This window comes from Chrysemys picta, chromosome 18, assembly GCF_011386835.1.
Source record: "Chrysemys picta bellii isolate R12L10 chromosome 18, ASM1138683v2, whole genome shotgun sequence".
NCBI classification, from domain to species: Eukaryota; Metazoa; Chordata; order Testudines; family Emydidae; genus Chrysemys; species Chrysemys picta.
Window position 1 is genome coordinate 17702501 of NC_088808.1, and position 27542 is coordinate 17730042.

The following is a 27542-nucleotide window of genomic DNA, read 5'->3' on the forward strand; positions in this document are numbered from 1 at the left end:
CCGCGCCCATCGTGACTAGGATGTGGCTTCTCGAAGGTGGGAGGGAAGCAGAGAAAGCCGTTTAAAGCAGGAGCAGTCGGGTGTCTTTGGGGCCGGCCTAGAGATATGGGAAAGCCAGCGAGGCGAGGGGGTGGAAAGGAACCTTTGGAAGAAGCCATGGGGACTGTCCGAAGGTCTCATTTAACTCAATGGGAAGGGACAGCAGGATCAGGCCCTAATAGAGTTGGGGGGGGGCAGCGAGGTGCTGTAGGGTGTTATCCCAGAGTCCTTTGCAGAGGGGTGCACGGCTGGCTGCAGCAGTGGGCAAAAGGCCAGGCAGGCAGGAGAGAGGATATCAGTGCGGGGCTCAGCGAGAGCAGCTCAAAGGTAAACAGCACTTTTCAACTGCGCCGGATGATTTAAGAGAGAATAAAATCAGCCCAGTCTGGTTCAATTCCCATTGATAATGTCCATGTACAATTAGAGCCAATTAGGGAGAGGCAGAGAATGACAAGTGTTTGGCCAGAAGGTGGGGGTGGGGGGTCAAAACAGCAATCAAATTTCCCAACCACCAAATGCAATTAAGGAGTATTACTTACCCTGCTTGCCCAGGAGGGCCAGCACATAAATGGCAAAAGCCAGGAGCACGAGCATCTTTCTCCCCAGCATGCAGACCACCGGGAACAAGAGAGCCCTCTGCCCAAGTTTCAGGCTCCGGGAAGTGGCCTCCATGTACTTCACCATGATTATGGTTTTCCTGGTCATCCTGGTGGTGGCTCTGCAAGGCACAGCTCCCCGGGAGAATTATTTCCCTTACAAGGTGCCCCTGGATCCCCAGAGTTTCCTGGAGCTCTCGTGGAACGTCAGCTACCCGGAGCAGGTGGTGCATTTCCAGCTCTTGGTCAAGGAGCCAAAATTCGGGCTGCTCTTCGGGATGTCGGACAGGGGCGAGTTTGAGAACGCGGACCTGGCCGTGCTCTGGAGCGACGGGCACAGTTCCTATTTTGGGGTAAGTTGCTTGCACATTGCCAAGCTTCCCAACCTCGGCTGCCTGTCCAGGGAGTCCAATCCTGGGGTAGGTTTTGCTCTGCAGTGGGAAAGGATTGGACTGTACCTAGATCTCAGTGGAGTCCAGGGGAGTGCGGGCTGAGTGAGACCTTCAGGTTTGGTCTGTACGTTTAGCTGTGGGTGGTTAACAGGTGCTTGGAGGTTTATTCCAAAGGGATACAGGGCTCAGATACCACAGTGATGAGTGTGGTATAGGGGCTGAAACAGAACAGAATAGACTAGTTAGACTATCAGAGGAGCTAACAACTGCTCTCATTACTTGATCCCAGTGTCTTTATGAAATTTATTTCCAAAGTACTGTAACAGGCGGCTGTATATCAGCAGCTACACCATGAACACATGCATGATGCATCACCAACTTGGTTCGCTTGTGCGCTTCTGTCAGTCGCATTAAAAATTAACCACAACTCCAGTTAATGACATCGAGAAAGTGCAAAAGTGATCGTCCAGAAGGTCTGCTCTGCCAGCCTCAATCAGCCGGATGCAAGTCAGATTTGAAGCTGTAGCAAAGATCAACAGGACTTTGGAAAATGCAATTTGACTGCCTGCTGCCAGCAGCACAGTACTAGAAGAAATTAAACATGCAAGTGCATTTTGGGTGGACAAAAATGCCGAATGCTAGACAGGCAGCTGGGGAGCTAATTTCTGATTTTGCTGTTTGATTTTAGAAGTGCGAATTATCATCTTTTGCTACACGATCGGTGTTTGTTACTTTTTAATTTTTCTTTACAATAGGCGTGTATCTGAAATAACAAATCACATGAACCATCCCCAGGGCTTTGGCCTGGGCTCATTGTAAATTTATTTGAAGGTAGAGCGCAATCCAGATTTTTTCTGATGAATTTGAACTTACCAACTGTCACTAACACAATCTACAATAGAATAGAAGGATGAAAAGGAGGGTTTGGGACACTACTAGGTGTGCTAGTTTTTTCGCTAATTACCAGCTAATCACTGATATGAGAAGACTTGAATGCTACAGGATTGCAAAACACCGGGTTAAAAAAAAGAACATAAAGGAACATTTCTAGTATGGTTTTCACATGTTCATTGTAAGATGCACAGTGCTCAATTCAAAAGCAGTCAGCGTTCTGACTTCTAGTCCCATTTTGGTAGCATCTTTTAACTACTGCAAGGAGATTTATAGACATCTGTACACTATTATCTCTCTCCCCAGCAGTCTTTCTTCTGGTTGTGTTTGTCAGATGCTAAAAGATCCAAATTTGCTTAACCTTTCCAGATACTATAAGATTCATTTGCGCAACGCATTTCTGTGAAAACAAATGCCATGCTTGATTCTTCTCCTCTCCCCCCCACCCCCCAACCAATATGTTCAAGGTAGACAATTCTACACTTCAAGCTGAAATGATGCCAGGATGTCTATTCCTTTTTATTTCTCAGACAAAAATAAAATGAAATTAAATCAGTGGCTACTCCGATGGAGTACGTGCAATGAGCTATTTCCCAGTCTCTTCCTACACCCAGTAAGTGAAAGAGACCTACTGGAGACGTACTCGGTAACCCAGTTCATACTCCCAGAACCAGTGCAAGTTTTGGGCCCTGATCCTCTACATCTTTAAACCCAAGATTGCTTATTGGGCCAGTTTTGCCACCCATGTGTAATACTCTGCAGTACCTTACTCTTGGAGTAGTCCTGTTGCGTTCATTGGCACTATAACAGGTTCTGGCTGCAGACGATTACGGTCTACAAATACGAACAGAGGTTTGCTGGGTCATCCCCAGAGTCCTCCAAGGCAAGGTTGTGTCTGACCTTAAGCCACGAGCAGCTGGTCTATGAGAAAAGTCTTTGAAAAAAAAATGTTTCAGCACAAACATGTGCAATACCTTCTTAAATCCCTGCAGGGTTTTCCTACCTCTGTGCTGCTTGTCAGACATCCAGTCCTTTGTTTAAAGGAACATGGATGTTGCGGACATAAAAAGTTAGGTACTTTTCAGAAGTTACTAACATCAGCTGTGCTTAGTAAACACCACCCCCAGACACCAAACGATGCATCATGCCTCCCTACAAATCTTTCTGTGCCGTACAAATTCTGGGTCAGATTTACTCCTCCTGTCACTCTGCTGTTCTACGTATCCCTGGTGAAATGCCCCTGAGCGAGATGTTATTTACTTGTATTGCAGCAGCAGCTAGGAGCCCGTGTCACGGACCAGGACCCCGGAGTGCCAGGTCCTGTACACACACAGAGTAAAAAGACAGTCCCACTAAGACTGAATAATGCTGGCAAAGCATCATGTCCTAACTGTTTATAAGGATTTTTCCCCCCTCCTCTGCAGGATGCGTGGAGTGATGAAAAAGGGCAGCTTCACATGGATTCCCAGCAGGACTACCAGCTTCTCAAAGCGCACAGAACCCCCGAGGGACTCTACCTGGTCTTCAAAAGAGCCTTCAGCACCTGTGATCCGAAGGACTACCTTATAGAGGTACTGCAGCGCCTAGCCATGGGCAGAGGCAAAATGCCAGCTCAATATTTCTCCTGTTCACAGGATGGGCTGGACTCTGAGTGCTGTGCCATCCTGGCGGATAGTCTCATTGAGATCACTTATCATTGACAGCTCAGGACTGAATTGATAACGAATAGGTGAAATCCTGGCCCTACTAAAGTCAAGAGAAAAAATCCCGTTGGCTTCACTGGGGCCAGGATTTCACCCCGTGTGCGCTCTGGCGCTGTTTAAATACCTGTGCTCTAGGAACCAGGTCAGAGCTCTGGGTCAAACGTCAGCATGACGAGTGCTCTGGATTGAAAGTGACGGCACTGGGGCTTCTGAGCGTGCTTCCCCTGGTGTAAATTAGGAGTAACGCCACTGAAATCAGAGAGTTATACTGGTGTAAAACGGGTGACATCAGAATCAGGCCCCTGCCTGTGGCAGTGAGTTGCGGTGTGACCGCAGACGTGTTGTCTCTCACCCCAATGTGATTCGTTTGCGAAACAGAGATACTACTTACCGGGGGGGGTTAGTTCACCGCGAGGAGGAGATCCTTGGATAAAAGGGGTTTGCTTTGGCTCAAAGGAGCTAGGTATGTGCAAACTATTATTGTTGGGCTTTGCATTTCATAGATTCTAGGACTGGAAGGGACCTCGAGAGGTCATCGAGTCCAGGCCCCTGCCCACATGGCAGGACCAAATACTGTCTAGACCATCCCTGATAGACATTTATCTAACCTACTCTTAAGTATCTCCAGAGATGGAGATTCCACAACCTCCCTAGGCAGTTTATTCCAGTGTTTAACCACCCTGACAGTTAGGAACTTTTTCCTAATGTCCAACCTAGACCTCCCTTGCTGCAGTTTAAACCCATTGCTTCTTGTTCTATCCTTAGAGGCTAAGGTGAACAAGTTTTCTCCCTCCTCCTTATGACACCCTTTTAAATACCTGAAAACTGCCATCATGTCCCCTCTCAGTCTTCTCTTTCCCAAACTAAACAAACCCACTTCTTTCAGCCTTCCTTCATAGGTTCTCAAGACCTTTAATCATTCTTGTTGCTCTTCTCTGGACCCTTTCCCATTTGTGCCCTTGTAGTGTGGAGATCCTTGCATTCTCCACTACTGTTCATGGGTTAATGGTCTAGACTCTCTTGGAAGGCATCAGAGGCATGAGAGTACGTCTCGAATCCAGAGTCTGATCATCGTTAGGGAACACGGCAAAACCTTCCTCTGGGAAAAAGCCTTTCTACCAATGGCACTCACAATGCTGACACCCTTTCTACCCTTAATCCCCTACCACCTAGGGTGACCAGATGTCCCGATTTTATAGGGACAGTCCCGATTTTTGGGTCTTTTTCTTATATAGGCTCCTATTACTTCCCCACCCCCATCCCGATTTTTCACACTTGCTGTCTAGTCACCCTACTACCAGCCCTCTGAACACACAAGAAATTAAGAAAATCTTTAAAAAAAAAATCCCCAAGCAAACCAACAACCCCACCCCAAGCAAAGTTTGGAACCCAAAAAGGCAGAAAAATGCCAGAGAGTTCACGAAGTCCAGTAGGGCCTTTGCTATGGCTACCGATGGTATGGGGAAGGTGCTCAAATACCCCGGTGACGAAGGGCAGCATAAAGATGATTAGATTAGATAGAGAGCGCTCTACCTTTTCACCCCCAATTCAACTGATTCCTCCCCTCCCCCACTAAAACAAGTAACTGAAAATCAACAGTTCATTGGTACGATGCCCAGTTTTTCATCTATGTGGGTCTACTTCCCACATGCTATTTGTAAGAGAACATTAGACATTCATCCCTTTTAAATGGGAGAGCTTTAAATAATGTTTACACAATCCAGTATAACTCTTTATAAATCTCCATAATATATTGAGTTTATCCGGTTCCCATCATCCGCTCCCATGAAGTACGTTGGCGCTATTTAAATACATCTTCTGCATCACTCCACATCACAATGTGGAGCCAGGTATTTTCAGAGTTGCAAAGAGGGTGTCACAAAAAACTTTTCCAATGAAATTGTCTGGTTTTGGGTTCATTGAACTTCTGTGAAATGGCAGAATTTTTGGAAAAAATGTCCTACTCTGGATGTCTAGGAGGGACAGACATTGTGTCATCAAGAGGGAGTATGGTCCAGTAGACCAGTGGTTCTCAACCAGGGGTCCAGGGCCACCTGGGGGGCCGCGAGCAGGTTTCTGGGGGGCTGTCAAGCACGGCCAGCGTTAGACTCGCTGGGGCCCAGGGCAGAAAGCCAAAGCCCCACCGCATGGGACTGAAACCCCTGGGGCTGCAGCTGAAGTCTGAGCAATGTAGCTTCACGGGGGCCCCTGTGGTGTGGCGCACCAGGCAATTGCCCTGCTTGGGGCGGCCAAAACCATGGAGCCGGCCCTGCATGCAGCACAACTGGCAGGCTATGCACGGTTCAGGGCTGCAGTAGCCAGGGGTGGGTACAAAGGGACCTTTCAGATCTGGACTGAGAAGCCTTGGCAGAGCTGTTGAACTTCTGCCTTCACCATGCCCTGCTTGTTACCCCTTAACGCCGGCCCTGACTTTTATATGCAGAAAACCAGTTCTTGGGCACAAGTGGACCATGGGGGTGGGGGTCGGGAGTCAGTACGAAAAAGTTGGAGAACCCCTGCAGTAGCGTGAGTCGAGGACTAAGAGCGGGAATAGATATTGGTTTCATATCAGGACAAAGATTTTGGTGACGATGAAATTTTCAAGCCAACATGCTCCGTGGTGAGAAATCTCCAGTCTCCCCAAATAGTGCAACCTTTTTGAGGAAGAGAGAGAGTGTGTGTGAACTTGTGTGAAAGGAATCTGTGAAAAAATTTGCATAGGTTTTTTTTTTTTGGTGTGTGTCTGTGTGGGAAAAAAATTGTTCATACTTATTCTCATCTCTGCCACCAATCCAAATTCCACTGAAATCAACAGGAGACTTTCCACCGGCTACAACAGTCTCTGGATCAGACCCAGAGAGAGAGAGAGAGAGAGACCCTTGTTTATGAAGGGGGAGCAGTACATTTCACTGTTAATGTATATGTATTAATTTAGTATATCTAGAAATGAGCTGGAATTGCCATGAGATGATATACTCTGAAGAAATCAATTTAAACCATCTAAATTAGTAGGGAACTGCCTCTGATCAGGGATTAATGCAGTGAAATAATATCAGCCAGATTCCCCTAAATCTGTAATATCATTCTAAGCAGCACCCTGCACAACACGGCAGTGACACAGACACAAACTAACAGTGGGCTCTCAAATTTGCCATGTCTGAGAGGTAGCATCACCCTGCCTGACTCGCCCCAGCTCTCAGGGCACTAAAAACTACACAGGCAGTTCTGAGCTCTCCTGTTCTGCAGGTGTTCCCTGCTATGCCAGTGTCCTTTGTCTCTCATTTCAGGATGGTACCGTGCATCTTATCTACGGGATCCTTGAGAAGCCAGTCCGTTCTCTCCAAGCCATCAACATCTCTGCCCTCCACAAGGGGCTGCAGAGGGTGCAGCTGCTGAAACCCAACATTAGTACCCCGGAACTGCCCAGGGACATGAAGACCATGGAGATCAGAGCCCCTGACGTGGTCATTCCCAGCCAAGAGACCACATACTGGTGTTATATGGTGGAGCTTCCAGACAGCTTCCCAAGACATCACATTGTCATGGTAAGAAGGAGGAGAGTTTTTCTGTAGGAGGAGAGAACAGGGATGTTTTCCTTATAACTAATCTGTTAAAGCTCAGGCAAGTTGTCTCCATCCCCTTAGTCTCTAGTGGAGGTGTTCTTCTATTCTTTCATTCATTGGCCAGCATCCTGGATAAACAGTGCTCTCTGTGCTCCAAAGCCAATCCTTGAGGTCCTCCTCTTTTTCAAGGCTGCACCTTCCAGAGGTGTCAGCCACATAGCAGCTTCCCCACGGCTTGGTATCCCCACACCCAGCCTTCCTCCATGACCTCTCTCCTAATGGCAATGTCCACTAGGATTCCCCCTATTACTGGCTGCAGAATCCAAAGATCAAAGGCTTCTCAGCAGGGTGGCAGGAGGTGGGAACTTTGTGGACAGGAGCACTGCTCTTCTCTCCTGAATTGTCACAACAGGCACTACAGCGATCACTTGTATGGAAAAGGAAAGTGTAAGATGTATTTTTAGTTTCTTGTCATATGATGTAGCGGTTGGAAACACATTTCACCTGGATACAGTTTTCTTCACTTCCAGTCTTCAACCATTGTATATCATTGCTGGACATTGTTGAACAGTTTCCACATTCTGCATCAGTGGTGGCTGCATTTCAGTGGTGGGTGAAGCCAGATATCTATATCCTCAGTATCTCCATCTAAACACAAGAAGTTTGTAAAGCGTTTTGAGATATTGTATGTGGTTACTATATAGAAACAGAGATAGTATGGTGATAGGAACTTCAGATAATTGTAAGGTCCTTATCACCCATTATTAATACTTGTGCCTTCTTCTCGGATGCCCCTTTTGTAGTATGAGCCAGTGATCACGGCAGGCAACGAAGCTATAGTCCATCATATGGAAGTCTTCCAGTGTGCTGCAGAATTTGACAGCTTTCCACATTACAATGGGCCCTGTGACTCCAAGATGAAGCCGGACCGACTGAACTACTGCAGACACGTGCTTGCAGCGTGGGCCATGGGCGCTCAGGTGTGCAAACGAGAGCCGCGGCGGGTGCACCGACTCGCACATTCATTTCAGCTGCTTTTCTTTTGTCTCACTTTCTTTCGTATCAGAGAGGAATCAGAACCAAGCCCTGGGATGTGAACACCCCAGACATTTCATGGTGCTCAAAATCTGGATCCCAGTATTGGGGTTTTGGGCTCATTCTTGTTTAATATCCCCGCCCCCACCCCCCCCGACCTCGGGCATAGGCGGGATCCTTAGCTGGTATCACTGAAGTGACCAGAGCTATGCCAGTTTGTACCAGCTGAGGGTCCTTCCCATACGCATGCAGTATAAGAACACTCTGCCAGAGTGGCAGACACCTAGCCGTTCACACACTCGTTTGGGATGAGAGACAGTTGTGGGCCAGAGAATGACCTCCCCCTTCCATACTTTCCTCTCTAGCTTTTTCCGCCTGGCTCCATGGATCAGCTGCACACAACCCGCTCACATTCTCTCCTCCTCCTGCTTACAGGCCTTCTACTATCCAGAAGAGGCAGGACTTGCCTTTGGCGGTCCGGGCTCCTCCAAATATTTACGGCTGGAGATTCACTACCACAACCCTCTGGTGTTCAAAGGTAAGCCTATTGACTTAGCTTCCTAGCTTCAGGGGCCTATGGCTATGGGGCCAGAAACTCATGTACATGCCAGATTCTTGAGCGCAGCCTGACCCAAGGGGGGGGGGAACTATAAAAGCTCTTTAGCTTATTGTTCCCCAGGCACTAATACACTGAGGCCAGAACACTCCCAGGCTGTCCTCCTGTGGGATGGCATCCCGCCCTCCCAGGCTCATTCCCTGGCAAGGGAACCCGCGTTTCCCTAAAGGACTGGCTGTCTATACCTGCACACACACCCAGCTCAGGGAGAGGGGTGCCGGCCTGCAGCCAGACATCATTGCCTTAAGTATTGGCAGATGAAGTATAGCAGGAGAACACGTCAGGGAAAGCAGCTCCTACCCAGATCCCTGCAGCGCCTCAACCCAGCAAAGCACCCTAGCAGGACTGCCAGTGGGACGTGGGGAAAGCAAGCCCTCACTTTTACAACCTACTAGCTAGACTCCGCTGGGTTCCGCTTTCTCTGCTCATGTCAGCACAAGGCCCTGTACTTTTAACCCAGCTGAGGCCAAGAAATACTGGAGACCTCATGCAAAAGGCCCTGTCTGTGAGATTTGTTCACAGATAGGAGAGGTTTGGTCTGGATCCCAATCTCCCAGCCTTGTCTGGCTTGGCTTGTGTTCTCCCTCGTATGAGCCCCTACACGCTGCAAACCTGCCATGCAGTCTGGCACCATGCAGCCAGGGCTGGCTCCAGGCACCAGCCTGGCAAGCAGGTGCTTGGGGCGGCCGCTCCGGAGGGGGGCGGCACGTCCAGGTATTCGGTGGCAATTCAGCGGACGGTCCCTCACTCCCGCTGGGAGCAAAGGACCTCCCGCCGAATTGCCACCGCAGATCGCGATTGCGTTTTTTTGGGGTTTTTTGGCTGCTTGGGGTGGCCAAAACCTGGAGCCGGCCCTGCATGCAGCACAACTGGCAGGCTATGCACGGTTCAGGGCTGCAGTAGCCAGGGGTGGGTACAAAGGGACCTTTCAGATCTGGACTGAGAAGCCTTGGCAGAGCTGTTGAACTTCTGCCTTCACCATGCCTGGCTCAAAGCAAAGTTATTAGTCCCTCAGATTGGAAGGTGCGGATGGAAACATTTCTTCATAGTCTTTCCAAACAGAACACGAAGCCAATAACATTGGCGCTTTCAGGCAGTTATTTGCCTAACCAAATACAGTAACATCGAGAGAGAGACACAGAAATTCTGCACAGAAGCAAGGTTGCAGAGCCACCTGTTAAGTGTTAAGAGGTCGTTTTGGAATGGTCTACCTGAAATAGTTCCCAGTTAGACTAGCCTCATTATAAACAGATATCCTGGCTTGGAATAAATAACAAGAGCATAAATGGTTAATACTGGGCACTTATCTGACCTTTCAGGTGAGGATCTAAAAATGCTCAGACGATTAAGTTAGACTCCCAACCCCCCCACCCCCAGGAGGCAAGTCAGCATTATTACCCCCAGTTCACAGATAGGGAAACTAAGGCACAGAGTGGTTAAATGACTTGCCCAAAATGTCACACCAGTGGCAGAAATAGACCCTAAGAGTAATGCCCTGGACAAGACAACCTCTGAATTAGGCTGCACATTCTTTGCCCCATATTTATAGGGACCTCTGATCATAGTATTTGAGCTCATTGCCTCGGTGAGGTAGGGCAGTGCTGTTACCCCCATTATACAGCTGGGGAACTGATGCGCAAAGCGGCTAAGGGACTTACCCAAGGTCACACAGGAAGCCCATGGCCAAGCAAGGACTTGAGCCCAGGTTCCTCAAATCCTAGGCTAATGCTATAACCACTAGACCATCCTTCCTGCCTGTGGGAAGTGAAAACATCTTCCTTTCCCAGGTATGCAAACTCTTGGTCTTTCCACCACTGCTCTCAAACACTGGGGCTGAATTTCATTACCGAGGGAGAAGTCTGGGTGGGAGTGGGATGGGGGAGACAATTTCCAAGTGAATAAATAGCATTTCTTGTTTGATACCTTTGACAGTCGACACATTTTTTAAAAACTCCACTAAATTACCAAATTTCTCCATTTACATCAAATCAACTCACTTCATGAATATCCCAGAGTATTTTTAGGAGGCCAGAGCATATGTACGGCAGATCAATCATATCACATTCCGAGACTCGAGAAGCAACACGTCTATAAATATACAGCTCGCTCCTTTCATTATTTTAACCGCTTTTTCCTTTTAACCAATAACTTCGCCCCATTTATTCTGATCTGTTTGATGAATCCAACCCAGAGACAGATACTCATAAATAAGTACGAGCCCTCTTGGCCCTGGCTAATCCCGCCTTTCCCTTTACAGCTCACACCTGAAAAACGTGCCAAGGGCTGGGGGGCCGGGGGAAACCATTGGTGCTAACATTGTTTTCGCTGTTAAGAGAACCCAGGAGTCCTGTCGCCCATGCTCTTGCTCTAATCACCAGTTGACCATGTGTCACAGAGACAGTGGCATCGTCTCCATCCTCATCAGAACTGCTTCACCTGCAGCTGCACTGTTCTCTACCCTTCTAGTAGCAACGTAAATAGGGTGCATAATGTAGCTGATTTCACTTGAGCCGTACCGGGGGCTTGAACCCTAAGCCTGCAGATCTGAAAGCATGAGCTTCAACTACTTGTGCTAGAGGTCTAAGTCCTTTAGCTGGAAGCAGTCATCAATGCCTACATCTCTTATGCAGCCCAGTCACCGGAAGGTGGGTTACACCAATATCCCTCCCAGCCGGGCTGGAGATTTGTCGCACTTCTACCCACACAGCTGCCAGCGTGGCTGCAATTTCTGCTTTTTATTCCCATTGTTGGAGAGAAAAAGTCTTCACTGGGGAAGGGCTCCGTGCTCCCATCCGGACAAACCCACCCCAGAAAGGCTCCCCAAGTGATCGTCTGTATTTTCAACCGTCCCTCCAAAAGGACTGGACAAAGCCCCCTTCTATGCCTGTTGACCCTGCTGGCAAAAGAGCCAGCAGGACTGTGCCATGCTTAGTTTGTGTCCCTCCACGCTTTGGAGCGAAGGCCTGGTCTATACTTGAAACATTTGCTGGTATAGCAAGGTCATAAGAACATAAGGCCAGACTGGGTCAGACCAAAGGTCCATCTAGCCCAGTATCCGACAGTGGCCAATGCCAGGTGCCCCAGAGGGAATGAACAGAACAGGTAATCATCAAGTGATCCATCCCGTGTCGCCCATTCCCAGCTTCTGGTAGATAGAGGCTAGGGACACCATCCCTGCCCATCCTGGCTAATAGCCATTGATGGACCTATCCTCCATGAACTTATCTAGTTCCTTTTTGAGCTTGGCCTTCACAACATCCTCTGGCAAAGAGTTCCACAGGTTGACTGTGCGTTGTGTGAAGAAATATTTCCTTTTATTTGTTTTAAACCTGCTGCCTGTTAATTTCATTTGGTGACCCCTAGTTCTGTGTTATGTGAAGGAGTAAATAACACTTCCTTATTTACTTTCTCCACACCAGTCATGATTTTATAGACCTCAATCATATCCCCCCTTAGTCATCTCTTTTCCAAGCTGAAAAGTCCCAATCTTATTAATGTCTACTTATACGGAAGCCATTCCATACCACTGATCATTTTGGTTGCCCTTTTCTGAATCTTTTCCAATTCCAATAACGTCGCTCAGGGATGTGATTTTTTCTTTTTTAATGACAAGCCTCTACCGGCAATCCCCCTAGTGTAGATGCAGTTATATCAGCAAAAAGTCCTTTCACTAGTAGAGTTTATTTTGTTTGGGGAACTGGTATAAACTATACTGGCAAAAGCCCTGTTTTCCGGTATGAGCCGCATTCCCACTAGGAGGGTTTACTGGTAGAGCTCTACCTGCAAAGCTTTTCTAGTGTAGACGAGGCCTAGGCCTCAGTGTGGCATCTCATCACCAGTCACGCTCCCCTGCCTGAGGGGAGTGAAAAGCAATCGCGATCCAAGGCTAACACACAGCCTCATGCAGAGTTACCGCTGGAGGGTTTTTCCGAGAGAAGCAGCAAACCCAACCCGCTGCAAATCTTATCCAAACCCTGCAGCCTCACAAGTGTCTTTCTGTTGGGCTCTGGTGAGAAGGATTGGGGCACAACAACTGATGGCAAGCCTTGGAGTCCCTTTCTGCTTTTGCCAGAGCTGAAACTCTTTCTTCGCTCAGATCAGTTTGCAGAGGGTTAAGACAGCATCAGTAACCCGGGGAGGGGGGGGGGGGGGCATTATGCAGTGACATTTTACTAAGAGAGCGCCAGGATCTTCTCTGTTAATTACAGCCTGGGGGCGGAACGCCATCAGCCGAGTAGAAGTTATATCACAGTACGCATTTCACAGCCCTTAATCTCCATAATCTCTTCCAGCACCCCAGCTCGGCACTAGAAAGTTTAAAAAACTGCACACACCCAATCCCACTCTCTCTCTCTCTCTCTCTCTCTCTCTCTCTCTCTCACACACACACACACACACTAGGGTGACCAAACGTCCCAATTTTATAGGGACAGTCCCGATTTTGGGGGCTATTTCTTATATATGCTCCTATTACCCCCCATCCCCGTCCCAATTTTTTACACTTGCTGTCTGGTCACCCTAACACACACCGTGCCAATAACAACACAGCCTTGGTTTTTGTAACAGCCATCCAGTTAGAACAGATACGGTCTCCCAAATTCCCAAGGGCATTCTCAAAAGAATTCCCAGGCCTGTCCTTCTGGGCTCTATCATTTGCTCGCCCAAAAAACAGGGCATGCAGAACTGACTACGCTAACCAAAGCTCCTAGCACATCCGAACTGCACACAACTTTCCACCTGGGGAGAGGCATGGAGAAGGAACGACAGATGCCAGTCACCTTGCTTTAAACATTGTTGGAAGGTGCTCACATACCATGAACACAAGGACCTGAATGGAATAAAATGGAATGCGTCACGTGCACGAAAGAAAAATTAGAGGGCCCCCAAATGCCCTAGGTTCAGTCCAGATCCATGGGCATTTCCTGGGCAAATTCATTTTGCTGGGAAATGCTGGCTTACTCCCTTCTAATCTCAGGAAGGGCGGCTCTGCTCTCCCTTCAGGCTATGAACTTACCTGAAGGCATAGCAGTAATTTCATGAATTAATTGGTAACGGAACCTGGTTGTAATGAGTGGGATGCTCAGAGCTGGTGCATGTTTGGGGAGGAAGCCAGAGACTAGGGAGATGATGGATTCAGATAGGTGCTGCATTCCAGTCCAGGGCGATATGGAGTACAGAACAAGAATCTCATCCTTTCAACAACTGGAGGTTCAAATCTCAGTCTAGGCTGGGTCCAGAATAGTTTGTTGGGGGCAGAAGAGAAGCAGAAAGGTACAGAATAAAAAAGGCACCATCTCTCGGGTGGGATTTGCAAGCAGGCTATTCACTGGCCTTGGTAATTGGGAGGAAGGTTCTCCCCACTCCGCTAGGGAAAACAGAAGCCTTCATTGCAGTGTACAGGATGGCTGCCCATTCATAAATCCCAAGGCCAGAAGGGACCATTGTGATCATCTAGCCCGACCTCCTGCATAGCTCAGACCAGAGAACTTCCCCCCAAATCAGTCCTCGAGCAGATCTCATCATGCTGCAGGGGGGACACTCACGCTGATCAGCACCAAGACTTGCTAGAAGAGCTTTTTTTGGAACCCAGGGGACACAAATGGGTTCTGGGCCAAATGTCTCTAATTCATAAAGGGCTCAGTTATGAGCCTGGTTTTGGGACTGCACAGGGGAATGAGGGAAAGCAAGGAACCCTCTTACTCCTCAGCATGAGACACTCCCACATTGCCGGTCCCTGCACGGGATTCTCCCGCCCACCTGGGCAGGGATGGGAAGTGGGGGGAGCTTTGGCTTCTCCCCTATCCCCTTCCTGCCTGCAGGCCAGTGCAGCTTTTCCAGCTGGCACTAGGAAGCAAGCGGTTCAGAATAGGGCAATCACAGCGTACATCCCCTCTGGAGCTAGTGGGGAACCAGGCACTCATCTGTGTCTCAGTCACAGGCTGGTTCCTGCCCTGCTCTTGGGGCAGTGAAGCTACGTGCCCATCCTTACTCGGGCTGCATCGTCAGGCTACAGTTCAGCCCAAAACTGGGATAAAAGTTCGGCAACTGGAGCATGGAGAGTCCTAGTTCAGAATCAGGGTGGGGCTGCAAAAGGCAGAGGAGAGAGAGACTTCCCAGCCCTAGGTCTGAACTGAGTTCTGGGTCCCTCCAAAATCTGCCTCCCAAACATACTCCTACCTGCTGTGGAGTCGCGTGGGCTTCCAAAGACGTTCCCATTTGATTCCCTCTTCTCCTCTTAGTGAGCTGCTGGTCCCTGGGCTGGTGACCTTTCCAGATAACCATGTATTTGCAGGCCATTTAGTCCAGTCTCTTGCTGCAGGTACAACTGCCTATGGAGAGAGGGGAGTAGAACAAGACTAGTACAAGGAATGAATGCAGTCAGCCAGCAAATGGAAGAACTGAGCTGCTCTCCTGATGCTTAGTGCGCTGAAGTTTAATTTTTCATGTCTGACATTTCCCCACGTGCGACTCTTACTCCCGCTGTGATTTGCAACACGGTGTCACGTCGTGTTCTCTTGCCTCGCCAGGTCGCCAGGACTCCTCGGGGATTCGCCTTTATTACACAGCCACGCTGAGACGCTATGATGCTGGCATTATGGAGCTGGGTCTGGTCTACACGCCGGTGATGGCTATCCCACCTGGGGAAGCTGGTTTCCTCCTGAACGGGTACTGCACAGATAAATGCACCCAAGTGGTGAGTACACTAGGGCCTGTCAGAGGTCCACACCAGCTCTTCCAACTCAGTGGCACGAGGAATGTCTATGCCAAGAGAGGCCCAAGTGCTTGTGTTTACTTGGATGAGATGACTGAGCTTTAGAGGAACTGGCCAGGAAGTAGCTTCTTCTCCTTAGCGTCTGTGCAATGTGCTCCAGGTGGCCAGGATTCGGGAATGAAAGAAAAGTTGCAGCAACTCACTGTCTTTTATGCTGCAGTGAGGCATCCCCCACCCCCCACAATAGCATTTTTAAAACTGTTAATCTCCCATACAGATAGAGGGACAAGGTGAGGTTGAAGCCATTTGCCCAACGCCCCAGAGTCGATGGCAGAACAGGGACTGGAACTCAGGCCTTCCAGGCTCCCAGCCCCATACTTCGACTGTAATGTTTTTAATATAAAAATGATGCTAGGTGTAGGGGTAGCAAAAAATGCCCATAGTGCTCTAAACACATCCATGCATCTTAATCTATAATTGGCAGGAGACTGACAAGCAGTAACATGATGGGGGGAAGGGGTCCTTGTGCCCGTAGGTGAGGGCTGGGTAGGTTGACATCAAAGTTCACATGGCCATAGGGTGTACCACAGGTGTCCTTGCACAACATTCCCCCTCGTGGTGAAGCACCTGTGTGTATGAGGTATTGCTGATCTCACTTCCTTACAGTCACTGAGCTATCAACATCCAGTTCGTTGCCTGATAAGATGCTTGTGAGTACAACAGAAACCCCACATTCCAGCCTGTTCTACTGTGAGCACCATGGAGTTCCATTATAACAAATGCTGTTTAAAACAAAGACCAAGGAGTGCTCTCCAGATGTTCAGAAAATGCCGACAGCCCATTTGAAGTCAATTCTTCTTGACAGCCATCTGCTCAATCTCCCTGGTCTAAGAACCATTCCCTGTCTCAGAAAACTTATTACTGGAGTTTCAACTCTTAAAAGGTGTAATTTTTCCCTAAGACAACACAAGCTACTTCCATTTTCAAGCCAAATGAATGCTGTACCCTGGGTAGATGGGCACCATGCAATTATACAAATCACCTGCCAATTTATCTATCCATTGGGGTTTATGTTTCTCCCATTTAAAGGGCCATCACCAAATTTAATTTAACATTTAGTTACAGTGGCACCTGTGATGTGCTACATTTTCAGGAGGGGCAGGTCCCTGCCCACAAGAGATCACTGTCAAAGACCTGACATAGAGGTAAGCAGAAGTTAGGGAAAAAAAACAACAAACAAGGAATTTTTAATTTGAAAGTGATGGGGAATATGGTCTGGATTTGGAATCTCTCTCTAGTATGTTTTCTCAATTTCCACTGTGACATCAAGGAAGTTTTAAACAATATTTTTAGACGCCCTACCCAAAAACAATTGTTGGTGCTGTGCGCTAACAAACATAAGGAAGCCCACAGTGCCTGGCCAGGGCAGCTTTTGCCGCATTAGAAAGTGGTGGGCGGTAAATCAGGGCTGGACAGAGTGAACTGCTAAAATAACATTTATTTTCAAGCTTCTAAGAGATTATAAAAACAAAACTCCATTTAAAATTACTTGACACTGTCCCTTTAAGTACCTGCCACGCCCCTCCCACTGAAGCCGGCGCAGTTCCTCAAGAACACTTATGAGAGCTCTTTGGGAAAGAGGGAGTGGTGTTGGTTGATTTAATCATTCGTCGTTATTTCGGCCCGTACAAGCCTGGATATTCCCACGGGATTGTTTTTCCAGGCTCTGCCCCCGGCTGGGATCCACATCTTTGCCTCCCAGCTCCACACTCACTTGACGGGAAGAAAGGTGGTGACGATTTTGTCCCGAGAAGGGCGAGAAAGGGAAGTTGTGAATGCGGACAATCACTACAGCCCTCACTTCCAGGTACTCTCCTTTCCCCATTGCCCGTAGCATCAGACCATCATGAAAACAACCCTGTCCTCAATCAATGGGCGGTCTTATCTCCCACACACACGGGTGCAAATCGGATTCAGTGCTGCTCCTAACTAGACTCATCAACGCTGAACAGGGAAGATGGGGTAGCAAAGGGGGAACTGGTTGCATCTAACTCCAGCGTTGTTGTTTTTCTTCTTTTAGGAGATCCGCATGTTAAAGAAAGTGGTTTCTGTCTTCCCGGTGAGTGTCAGCAGAAGGAACTACAGCAGCTCCCAAGTATAGGAGACACTTTGCTTCAACAGCAGTACCTGGGGGAAGTTCTTTGGCCTGTGTTATATGGGCAATCAGACTACATGATCATAATGGTCTCTTCCGGCCTTTAAAATTGGATTCCCTGACATTATTTTATCCTACCGGCTCTGATAATAAGTGAAGCCGATAACCCTTAGACAGACAGACTTTCTCACAGGACTCAGTGCCTTAGCATCTAAGCACTTGCTAGGTAAATCAGCTCTGCACGGTGAGGTTCGATGTTGCTGCGTGGGCAATGTTCACTTTGCATGTGCCATCGGCACTTGGTGAGAGGTAGCCATAGAGCGGATGGTACTGATTTAGCCCATCTCCCTCAGCGACCCTGCAATCGTTACGGCCCACAAGTCTCCAGCCCTGGAAGACTCTCGGCCTCCAGCTACGAGCCAGCCTCCGCACGGAGCGCTACAGCCCCGGCAGGAGCTTACCAGACACATGTAACGGGAAAGAAATAGTCAGCATGATCACTAAATATACACAATCGGAACCCATTTGTCCAACAGCTATTCCAGGGATCTCACAATCACATTATCATCAGCAGCAGGAATAGACGAAGTTGGGCAGAACACACATTCGTGACAGAAAAATTCACAAATGCCCCTGCAAAATTTCATGGCTGTAGAAATGTTCTGACCAGCTTCATTAGTAACTCCAGAGGAGTTAACCCAGGGGCCTGACTGTACACCAGGGAAGTCAATGGGAGTTAGCAACAGAGGGTCCTGTGGCACCTTTAAGACTAACAGAAGTATTGGAGCATAAGCTATCGTGGTGAATGAAGTGGGCATTCACCCACGAAAGCTTATGCTCCAATACTTCTGTTAGTCTTAAAGGTGCCACAGGACCCTCTGTTGCTTTTTACAGATTCAGACTAACATGGCTACCCCTCTAATGGGAGTTAGGTAGCTAACCTGCTTAGGCACTTCTGTCAATGCCACTAGCCGCCTAGCTGCAGCTTTAGGTGCTTAAAACCCCTTCAGAATCTGGCTCCGAGTTCCTTAGAAAGTAGGGAGGTGGAGGAAAATCTCACAGGGCAATGACTTGAACCCATCCCTTTAGAGAATGTGTGTTCATCACAGTTACTAACACTCAGGCCAGCATGTTGAAGGGAAGCAGGTTGCCTGACATGTCATCTAAGCTGCTGCGGGGTTGGAATCTGGGAGAGGTCCCCCACGGCACCATTCATGGCTCTGCGCATATAAGAAATAAGATGTCAGATGTAATGCTGTAGCAATATGTGCTTAAACACACAGGGTGATGTTCTCATAACAACCTGTATGTACAACACAGAGGACAGGAACCAAGCAACTGTGGTAAGTGTGCGTGCACACGCAAGCACACGCATGTTTATGTGTGTACGAGACAGGGAGACATAGGTGGAAGGTTGCAGTTGACAACAGTGTACGCTGAAACTCTGGGTCAATGGGATTAGTTGAGTGCTGCAGGTTAGACACATGCTTAAATACCCTGCTGAATTGGCCTTCAGCCATTTCCCTGAGGAATAGTGGTCGAGGAATTGTTCACTCCTTGCGATCAGTCTCCTTAGGTGATACACCTCTACCCCGATATAACGCGACCCGATATAACACAAATTTGGATATAACGCAGTAAAGCAGTGCTCCAGGGGGGCGGGGCTGCGCACTCCGGTGGATCAAAGCAAGTTCGATATAACGTGGTTTCACCTATAACGTGGTAAGATTTTTTTGCTCCCGAGGACAGCGTTATATCGAGGTAGAGGTGTAAGTGAAAAGGAATGTGGGTCATTCTAATTCCCATTACAAGCCACTATCCCAGTTACTAATTGTTATTAAAGAAGGTCACATTGTGTTCTAATATCTGCAGCAGGAGAGAATATCAGATATGCAAGCTAAAGGGACAGAGCTAAATATTACTGAGGGATAGCAGGAAGTCTACATATTATTATACACCACACAATCTAGCATGCTTATCGGTCCCTGCTAAAAAGGGATAAGATCCAGATGAACAGAGGGTGCTACAGATTAGAATGCTCGGTGTGTGGGTGTGTTGACCTTTGGTTTAGAGGTTCACATCTCTGGGTAAAATCACAATGGTTTAGTGCAGTTAATGTTGATCAGGTTTTTATGGCATCTATACATACACCAGGGTTCAGCGGGAAGCTGTTTGCCCATCCCATGAGAATATTTGATATTTTGAAAAATCCTCCAGTCCCAAATCGGGAGGAAAAAAAAGTGAATTTTTCATTTTTATTTTGCCCTAAATTTTTTGCCCTTTTAAAAAAAGTTTCTAAATGAAAAGTCATTTCAGACTGAAGAACCAAAACTTTTTGTTTCAGAAATGTTGAAATGGGACATTTTGACAATTTAAAAACCTTTGCCCTCCCCAACATTTTTCGAGTTGGGAAATTTGTCGAACCCAATCCTTGCCTGTGAACAGTTTTGGTTTTACCAAATTGGCCTTTTTCAGTGAAAAAATGTTTCCTGGAAAATTTTCCAACCAACTTGGTTGCTGAGATTTCCTATTTGAAACCCAGTAACAGTCACAACAGCGTTCTGGAGTGGCTAATGCACACGAGACAGGAATAAACAGCGGCTGCTTATTTTTGACTGGGGAGGGTGCCTCGAAATCTGCTCCCACGCTTGTTTCCCTTCGTCTTGCAGGGCGGGTTTAGCATCACGGATGAGATGTGCGTCAACTACGTGCACTACTACCCCCAGACGCAGCTGGAGCTATGCAAGAGTGCGGTGGATTCTGGCTACCTGCAAAGATATTTTAATCTCGTGAACAGGTACGGACGGAGTCCCCACATGGCTCGGGCTGGGCCTGCGCATGTTGCGAGTGGATGATGATTAACAACAAGCTGTTTGCTAGTAAAACTAAAAATAGGTAATGCCGTGGTTTAAAACATCTGTTATGCAGTAGCAGTGCTGGGAGCATGCAGGCTCAGGGGGAGCTGAGGAATGATTCATACTTGCGTGCTTTAGCAAAAGCCCCAAACCGGCTGTTTTTAAAAGAAAGGTTCGGCGAGAGATCACTGGGAAGGGGACATCTTTTTGGTGAGGGGCTTCTTGCAAGACACGGTGCATGGGGGAAACGTGGGCGCCATTATTGTTTGCAAAAGTGGTCGTGGGCCCTTCACTTTCCAATGCTCAGTTTACAGGGGAACTTAGCACTATAAAGTACACCCGGCAGGAAATGGTAAAACCCCAATAAAGTTAGAGAGGCTCACAAGTCAGGTTGATCACAATGGTCCCTTATAATCTATGAATCTATAGACTGCTGAAGATCACTTTACTTCTGGCCACGCATCCAGGGGCTTAGATAACCCTCATCGTCACAGGATCTGAGTTCTGATAATGGGCCCAATATACACAAATAAAGACAGTCCCTGCTCCAAAGATCCTATCATAGGAGACCGTGATTGTATAAGGTACTGAGTGTGTCCTGCGCTGCGCTGAGCAGTCACCGTTTTCAGTGAGTTAAGGACACTCAGCACCTTTCAGGATCAGGCCCTAGTCAAGGAAGAATTAGCCCCGTCCTGCATGGAAGAGAAATCAATACAGCTCTGCTCTGCTGAACTACACCTCTACCTCGATAGAACGCTGTCCTCAGGGGCAAAAAAATCTTACTGCGTTATAGCTGAAACCGCGTTATATCCAACTTGCTTTGATCCGCCGGAGTGCGCAGCCCCCCCACCCCCCGGAGCACTGCTTTACCGCATTGTATCCGAATTCGTGTTATATCGGGTCGCATTATATCGAGATAGCGGTGTATTTAACTGATATTTCTCCCACATTAGGTTTAACGACGAGGAGATCTGCATGTGCCCACAGACCTCCGTCACACAGCAGTTTTCTTCCGTCCCTTGGAATGCGTTCAACAGAGACGTTCTGAAATCTCTCTATGACTTTGCGCCGATCTCTATGCACTGCAATAAATCCTCAGCGGTTCGTTTCCCGGTATGTATGGGTCCCTCCAAGTCACCCATCTGAGAGCATAACTGGACTGTGACCCTGCTGAAACAGGCCCTTTGGACTCAGCAGGGCTGCTCCCTGTGCGGACGCAGAGCTGGAGGTGCTGAGGCTGGTGACAACAAAAAGTTTGGTGCCGCCTGCCTAGCCTTGCAGAGTGGCGGCACAGCTAAGGGGGTGGGAGATGGATTTCATTTTCTCTCAGGCCTCATCAGATTCCTTACCGAGGCCCAATCCGTGACGCACGTGTAAAGCTATTGAAGACAGGGGGCTTTCCACAGATTCACCGGTTGGCCTATAGAACCTTTTTTTTACCGGTGTTGATCCATGAGATGTAAAGAACTCAGCTTGACTGCAGGGCTGAAGTGAGTTAGGCACCTACGTGCTTTTGAAAATCCCAAGAGGAACTTATCTGCATCTTTAGGATCCTAAATAGCTTTAAAAATTGGGCCCTAGACATTGCTGTGTTAGAATTTAGAATGCTACAGTGACGGGTGCAGTATAAACACCTAGTTATTAGATAAATTAAATTAGATGAGTCTTATTTGCATAAGTCCGTTTCTAGCGTTACTTCGCAGAAGTCACCTTTAAATTAGAAATTCCTCCAGAAACAAGGGAAAATAAAGGGCTATTTTCAGAATTTTGGAAATTCAATAGAACTAACCCATTGAACACAAAATCAGTGAGATCAGAGGCCGGGAGGCAGTATGGCCTAGAGAATAGCACGCTGCACTGCACCGGCACTCATGAGACCTGGGTTCCAGTCCTAGCTCTGCTGCTGGGTGACTGTGGGCAGCCACTTCCCTGCTGTGCCTCAGTTTCCCCACCTGTGAAATGATCATGTACTTTTGAGCTCTTTGAATCCAAAACACCATATTCAAGGGATGATGATGATGCAGATTGAGCAGTTTTCGGTCCCTTATCACCGTCACTTCCCAGTGCCATTTCTAGTCAGAATCATAGAATATCAGGGTTGGAAGGGACCTCAGGAGGTCATCTAGTCCAACCCCCTGCTCAAAGCAGGACCAATTCCCAACTAAATCATCCCAGCCAGGGCTTTGTCAAGCCTGACCTTAAAAACCTCTAAGGAAGGAGATTCCACCACCTCCCTAGGTAACCCATTCCAGTGTTTCACCACCCTCCTAGTGAAAAAGCCTAATATCCAACCTAAACCTCCCCCACTGCAACTTGAGACCATTACTCCTTGTTCTGTCATCAGGTACCACTGAGAACAGTCTAGATCCATCCTCTTTGGATCCCCCTTTCAGGTAGTTGAAAGCAGCTATCAAATCCCCCCTCATTCTCCTCTTCTGCAGGCTAAACAATCCCAGGTCAGGACAATAGAATTGTCGATGACACCTGAAATTATTTTTGGAGCAGGTGTAATCCAGTGGGGAGAAACAGAAAACAGATTTAAAAGGAGGAGTTTCAACTCCCAATAAGATTGTTTTAACAAAGTCTCCATTTGAGCTGGCAGAGTCCTGTTAAACTCACTGGGCCAAATTCTGCTCTCAGGAGGAAATTTGCCCCTGTGCAGAGCACCAGAACAGACTAGTTATGTCCCAGTTAAACCCTAATTTGAGGGTTTAAGTGGCACACAGACATTGTGCTAGCTGTCCACATGGGGTGATTTTCTCAGTTACTTCCATTGAAGCCACTGGATTTAATGGGGTTATATGAGGGCAACTGCGAAGAGAATTTGAAATTAGCGCAGAGCCAGCACTAACATAAAGCAGGCGATCTGGAGTCTAAACATAAATAAGAAAAGAAAAAGACCCAGAACTTCCCCCTCCTTCTCCATTTGTTTTTTTAACTGAGTGGGATTTTAAGACATCTCATTTATTCCACAGAATTCCTGTCAAGAGAACACTAGCTTTTAATTAGCTGCTTGCCTTTCTGCAGTTCAGTGATTCCAAGTCGGTCTTGATTTTCTGGAAGAACTCTGCTTTTAATTATTTAGTAAAATTAAAATCCCTCTCCTGCACAGAAGGTAGTTGGAGGTAACAGCTGTGTGTTGCAGTAGTGAAGGAGAGGGCACTTTCCTCTGACATCCTCTTCTACAGGAGCTGGTAGAGTATTTATTTAGTTAGATTTATACACACACACACACACACACACACACACACACACACACACACACACACACACACACACACACACACACGAACAACTATTCTTATGGTCTAGACATCCTTGATGTAGCTTAACACAACAAATAGAGGATGTTACCTAAAACTTTGAGGCACGTAAGCTAGAGCTGTGCGAAAATTTTTTTGACAAAACATTTTTTTGCCCCAAAACACGTATTCACTTCAACAGAAACATGCTGTGGATTGGTGCTGAAATCACCACGTTCTGTCAGCCAAAAGAAAAAAATATATATATATATATATCCAGAAACCTTTTGTTTCCACATTTTCTAAATAAAACATTTGGATTCCGAATGACTTGTGTCAAATTCTAAACCCATTTTATTTTTTAAAAGGTTAAAAACCTCAAAAATGAGACGAAATATTTTCGGAAGTTAATTTTTATGCATTTTTTTTTTGTTTAGCCAAACTATTAAAAAATGATTTCAGGTTGACACAAAATGGATTTTTCGTTGATTTTTTGGTGTGGCCACTGACCCAGAAAAAAACTCGGTTATTCGCATGGCTCTAATCGTGGCAGAACTGAGCAGGGGCCCAGAACTGGAAGCACAGATACTGCTGCAGGCTGGGAGATATATTCACAGCTCTGTGCTGGATCCTAGCCTTGCAGCTCAGGAGTGAGGTGCGTTGGCAGAGCTGGGTATTGGACGCGTACACGGTGCCTTTTCACACAACGACTAGCCAGTGCTGTTGAAGCATCTCACTCTCGCGGGTGCTGAAGTCACACATACTTGACACTGAGATGCAGGGCTGCATATCAGGAAAAGTCCATTTTTCAGCTTTCCTCTTGGTTTGCCATTCCAGTGCAGTCGCCCGCCCCTGGTTATTTAAAGCCTCCAGAGGAGATGGATCGCCGTTCCTCTTCTATTTCAGACTAGTGCTCTCCCTCTGCTCCCAGGCAGCCTGAAAAATCACGGCCATTCGGGACAAATGATGGGTCCACCCTGGTCACTAACGTCACTGACTTCTCCAAAGCAGGATGTGCAGCCCCAGTGTAGGACAATCATCTCTCCCACCCCTTAACCCTAAACTGAACTCACCTCCTCCGGGAGCAGGGACTGAGTCCACATCCCAAAGGTCCATCCACTGTGATGGGTTGAGATGACTGAGGAGACCACAAAACCGGATCCACCACACCTCGCTTTGGATTTAAGTTAGGATCTTTTGGGGCGGGGGTATGTTAAAGTGGGGTAGGGTCAATGCTTCGTGTCGAAGAGCTACTGGAACTGTACAATGATCCTATGTTCTTATATGGCTTTAACACCGTGCAGATTTATAGGAGGGCTAAAGTGACAAAGCGGAGGCATGGCCGGGAGAGGCCCCAGTGCACACTCAGCTGCACTCCTAACACCTAATGCTAAACAACGATAATGATCTAGCCTCCTCTTTGAAACTGTAACCCACGGAGACCATACTTAGCCTGCCCACCCCATGGCTGATTAGCAGAAACAGGCCGCGCTCTCAGTCTCAGGAGCAGATTTCCCCAGTCTGGACGTGTTCAGATCTACGGTTTGTGTTGGGCCTCGCCGGGTGGGACAAGCCGGCGGACACGGTTTTACCGAACACCGTGGGCATTCACGGCAGAGGATGCCTTTGCATACAGCTCTCCGTTCCTCTGCAATCTCAGTGTGAATCTTTCTCTCTGTCTCATGTCAGGCATGCACCTGCCTAACGACGCTCGCCCTCAGATGATGATGGCATTTATACCGGTGCAATCCCTCAGGAGCCAATGTAATTACACCATGGGCAGGAGCTTAAAGCAGAAGCCAGCCTACAGATTTCATTTGTGTTCATTGCCATGCAGGCACCAAAATGACCAACCCTCATTATCTCTGTCTTAACAGCGGACTGAATGCAATTTGCAGTCGCACATGGTTTTTACCTTCTTTTCGCTCGTTAAGCTCTCTCTCTCTAGCTCGGCTGCACATTAGTGAATGCGTGGAAAGAACTAGCTCTCGGGGATCAATGTCTGCAATGCAGTAGCTGCCTGTGCGTGCAGAGAGCAGGTGGAACCAGGTGACCATCATTTTCAGCGGGCAGTTACTCGCAAATCGAGCTGTATTATACAACTGCCCAAGGAAGCTTGGGAGTCAAATGCTATGGAATCCAGAGCAGCAGAGAATCCAGCTCAGCTGGTATCCTGCCTTGCCTACCTCATGGTGCTTCTCCTCCCTAAAGAAATAGGGCCTGGCTTGGAGGATGTTCTAATCCCACCCTCTGACCACTAGGCAGTGCATTTTAGTTACAAAGGAGAGTAAAATGCTTTAAAAAAAAATCCCAGGCAGATTCTCAGCTGATGTAAAACCATGTAGCTCCACTGACGTAACAGAGAGAGGCTGATGGACACTCGCTGAGGAGCTGGGCCAAGGGCGCGCAATACGTTGCTCCAATGTGCTGTGCCTGAATGGGAAAAATACAAGACCCCCTTTAAAAAAAAAAAAAGAGAGAGAGAAACAAATCACCATCTTAACTTCAGCCCCCCTTCCCCGGACTTTGGAACAGGTTGGTTCTTGATCCAGACCCATCTCTAACCTCCACCTCTATGTGTTCTCATTATTTATTTGTGTTATCACAGTGTCTGGAGCCGTGCTAGGTGCGGTACAAACACAGAACAAAAAGACCCCAAGAGCTCACCTGCTAACATCTAACTCTCTCTGCAGGGCGAATGGGAGAAGCAGCCTCTGCCAAGGATCACCAGGGTGCTGCCGGAATCATCCCCAAGCTGCCAGCCCGCCCTAGGGCCTCCTCCGGCATCCCCTGCTCTCGTCAACCTAGGCAGGGTAAAGGCAGAATGAACGCCCGGCGGCCTGCCTCCCCCGATGCAACGCCTCGATACTCGTCGCCGGACGGGACGCTCCTCGGCACACAGGGTTGTTTGGGATTTGGTCCAGCTTTTGTAATGCTGCCCCGGTGGGCACATGTCAGACTGGCTCCCCACCCAGTTGTATGGTCCATCACACAAAGAAAAGCCCTTACTCAAGGCGGCCTGGGCTCCACTCATGCGCTACTTTCACACCCCCGGGATGGCAGCGAGTGGGTGGGACACAAAGAACACCTCTCCCCACACAGGCAGGCCCAGCGCCTGCGGCTTGTCCCCGAATCTCTGGGATGGCGGGGAGGATGCACCACCTGTCTAGAAGCCAAACAGACAAGAGCTTCTCCTACAGCGCCACCAGAGCGGAGGGATTTGCAGATGACAGGGTTGGCTGCCGTTTCATCTAGACCCTAGGCCACCGCTGGGAAGAACTCCGCCCTGTATTATATACCCCGAAGGGTCAGGAGGCCCAGTTAGCCAGGTGCTGTCCAGTGGGCAGAGGGTGGGACCGGGAAAACGCGAGTTCTAATTCCAGCTCTGAGGCTGACTCGCCGTGGGACCTCTGCCTCAGTGTCCCCAAACACAAATAATCTATACTGTGACACCTGCCTTGCAGGGGGCTCGTTAAGGCTAATTCGTTAAAGTTCAGCACGTACGCTGAAGATGGCAAGTGCTATTATTAGTGGATTATTAGCAATGCCAGCGCTGAGTAATGCAGGCTGCCACCCCCGCAATAATAACGCTCAGGATTTCCATTGCGCTTTGCAGCCAGGCACTCACTCCCCCTCCCCCCCCCACCGCCATGCTCCTACTGGCCAGTGCTAGGTTATCGATAGGGAAACGGAGGCCCAGAGGGCGAGCTGCACTGGCCAGGGTCAGGCAGAGCATCAGCAGA

General features: G+C 48.1%; 2 protein-coding genes across 2 annotated transcripts in view; both read left to right on the forward strand.

Moving 5' to 3' along the window:
- LOC135976492 (spidroin-1-like) overlaps nt 1–27542 on the forward strand; it is a 925731-nt gene that overhangs the window by 328803 nt on the left and 569386 nt on the right. The gene's annotated exons all lie outside the window — the stretch shown is intronic.
- Nucleotides 590–26812, forward strand: DBH (dopamine beta-hydroxylase). The gene is made up of 12 exons (XM_005293474.5): nt 590–988; nt 3343–3489; nt 6909–7166; nt 7988–8164; nt 8655–8757; nt 15363–15529; nt 17271–17414; nt 17628–17666; nt 18986–19045; nt 20372–20499; nt 21511–21670; nt 26493–26812. The coding sequence occupies exons 1-12, from the start codon at nt 608–610 to the stop codon at nt 26625–26627; spliced, it is 1899 nt and encodes a 632-aa protein (XP_005293531.5). The 5' UTR covers nt 590–607; the 3' UTR covers nt 26628–26812.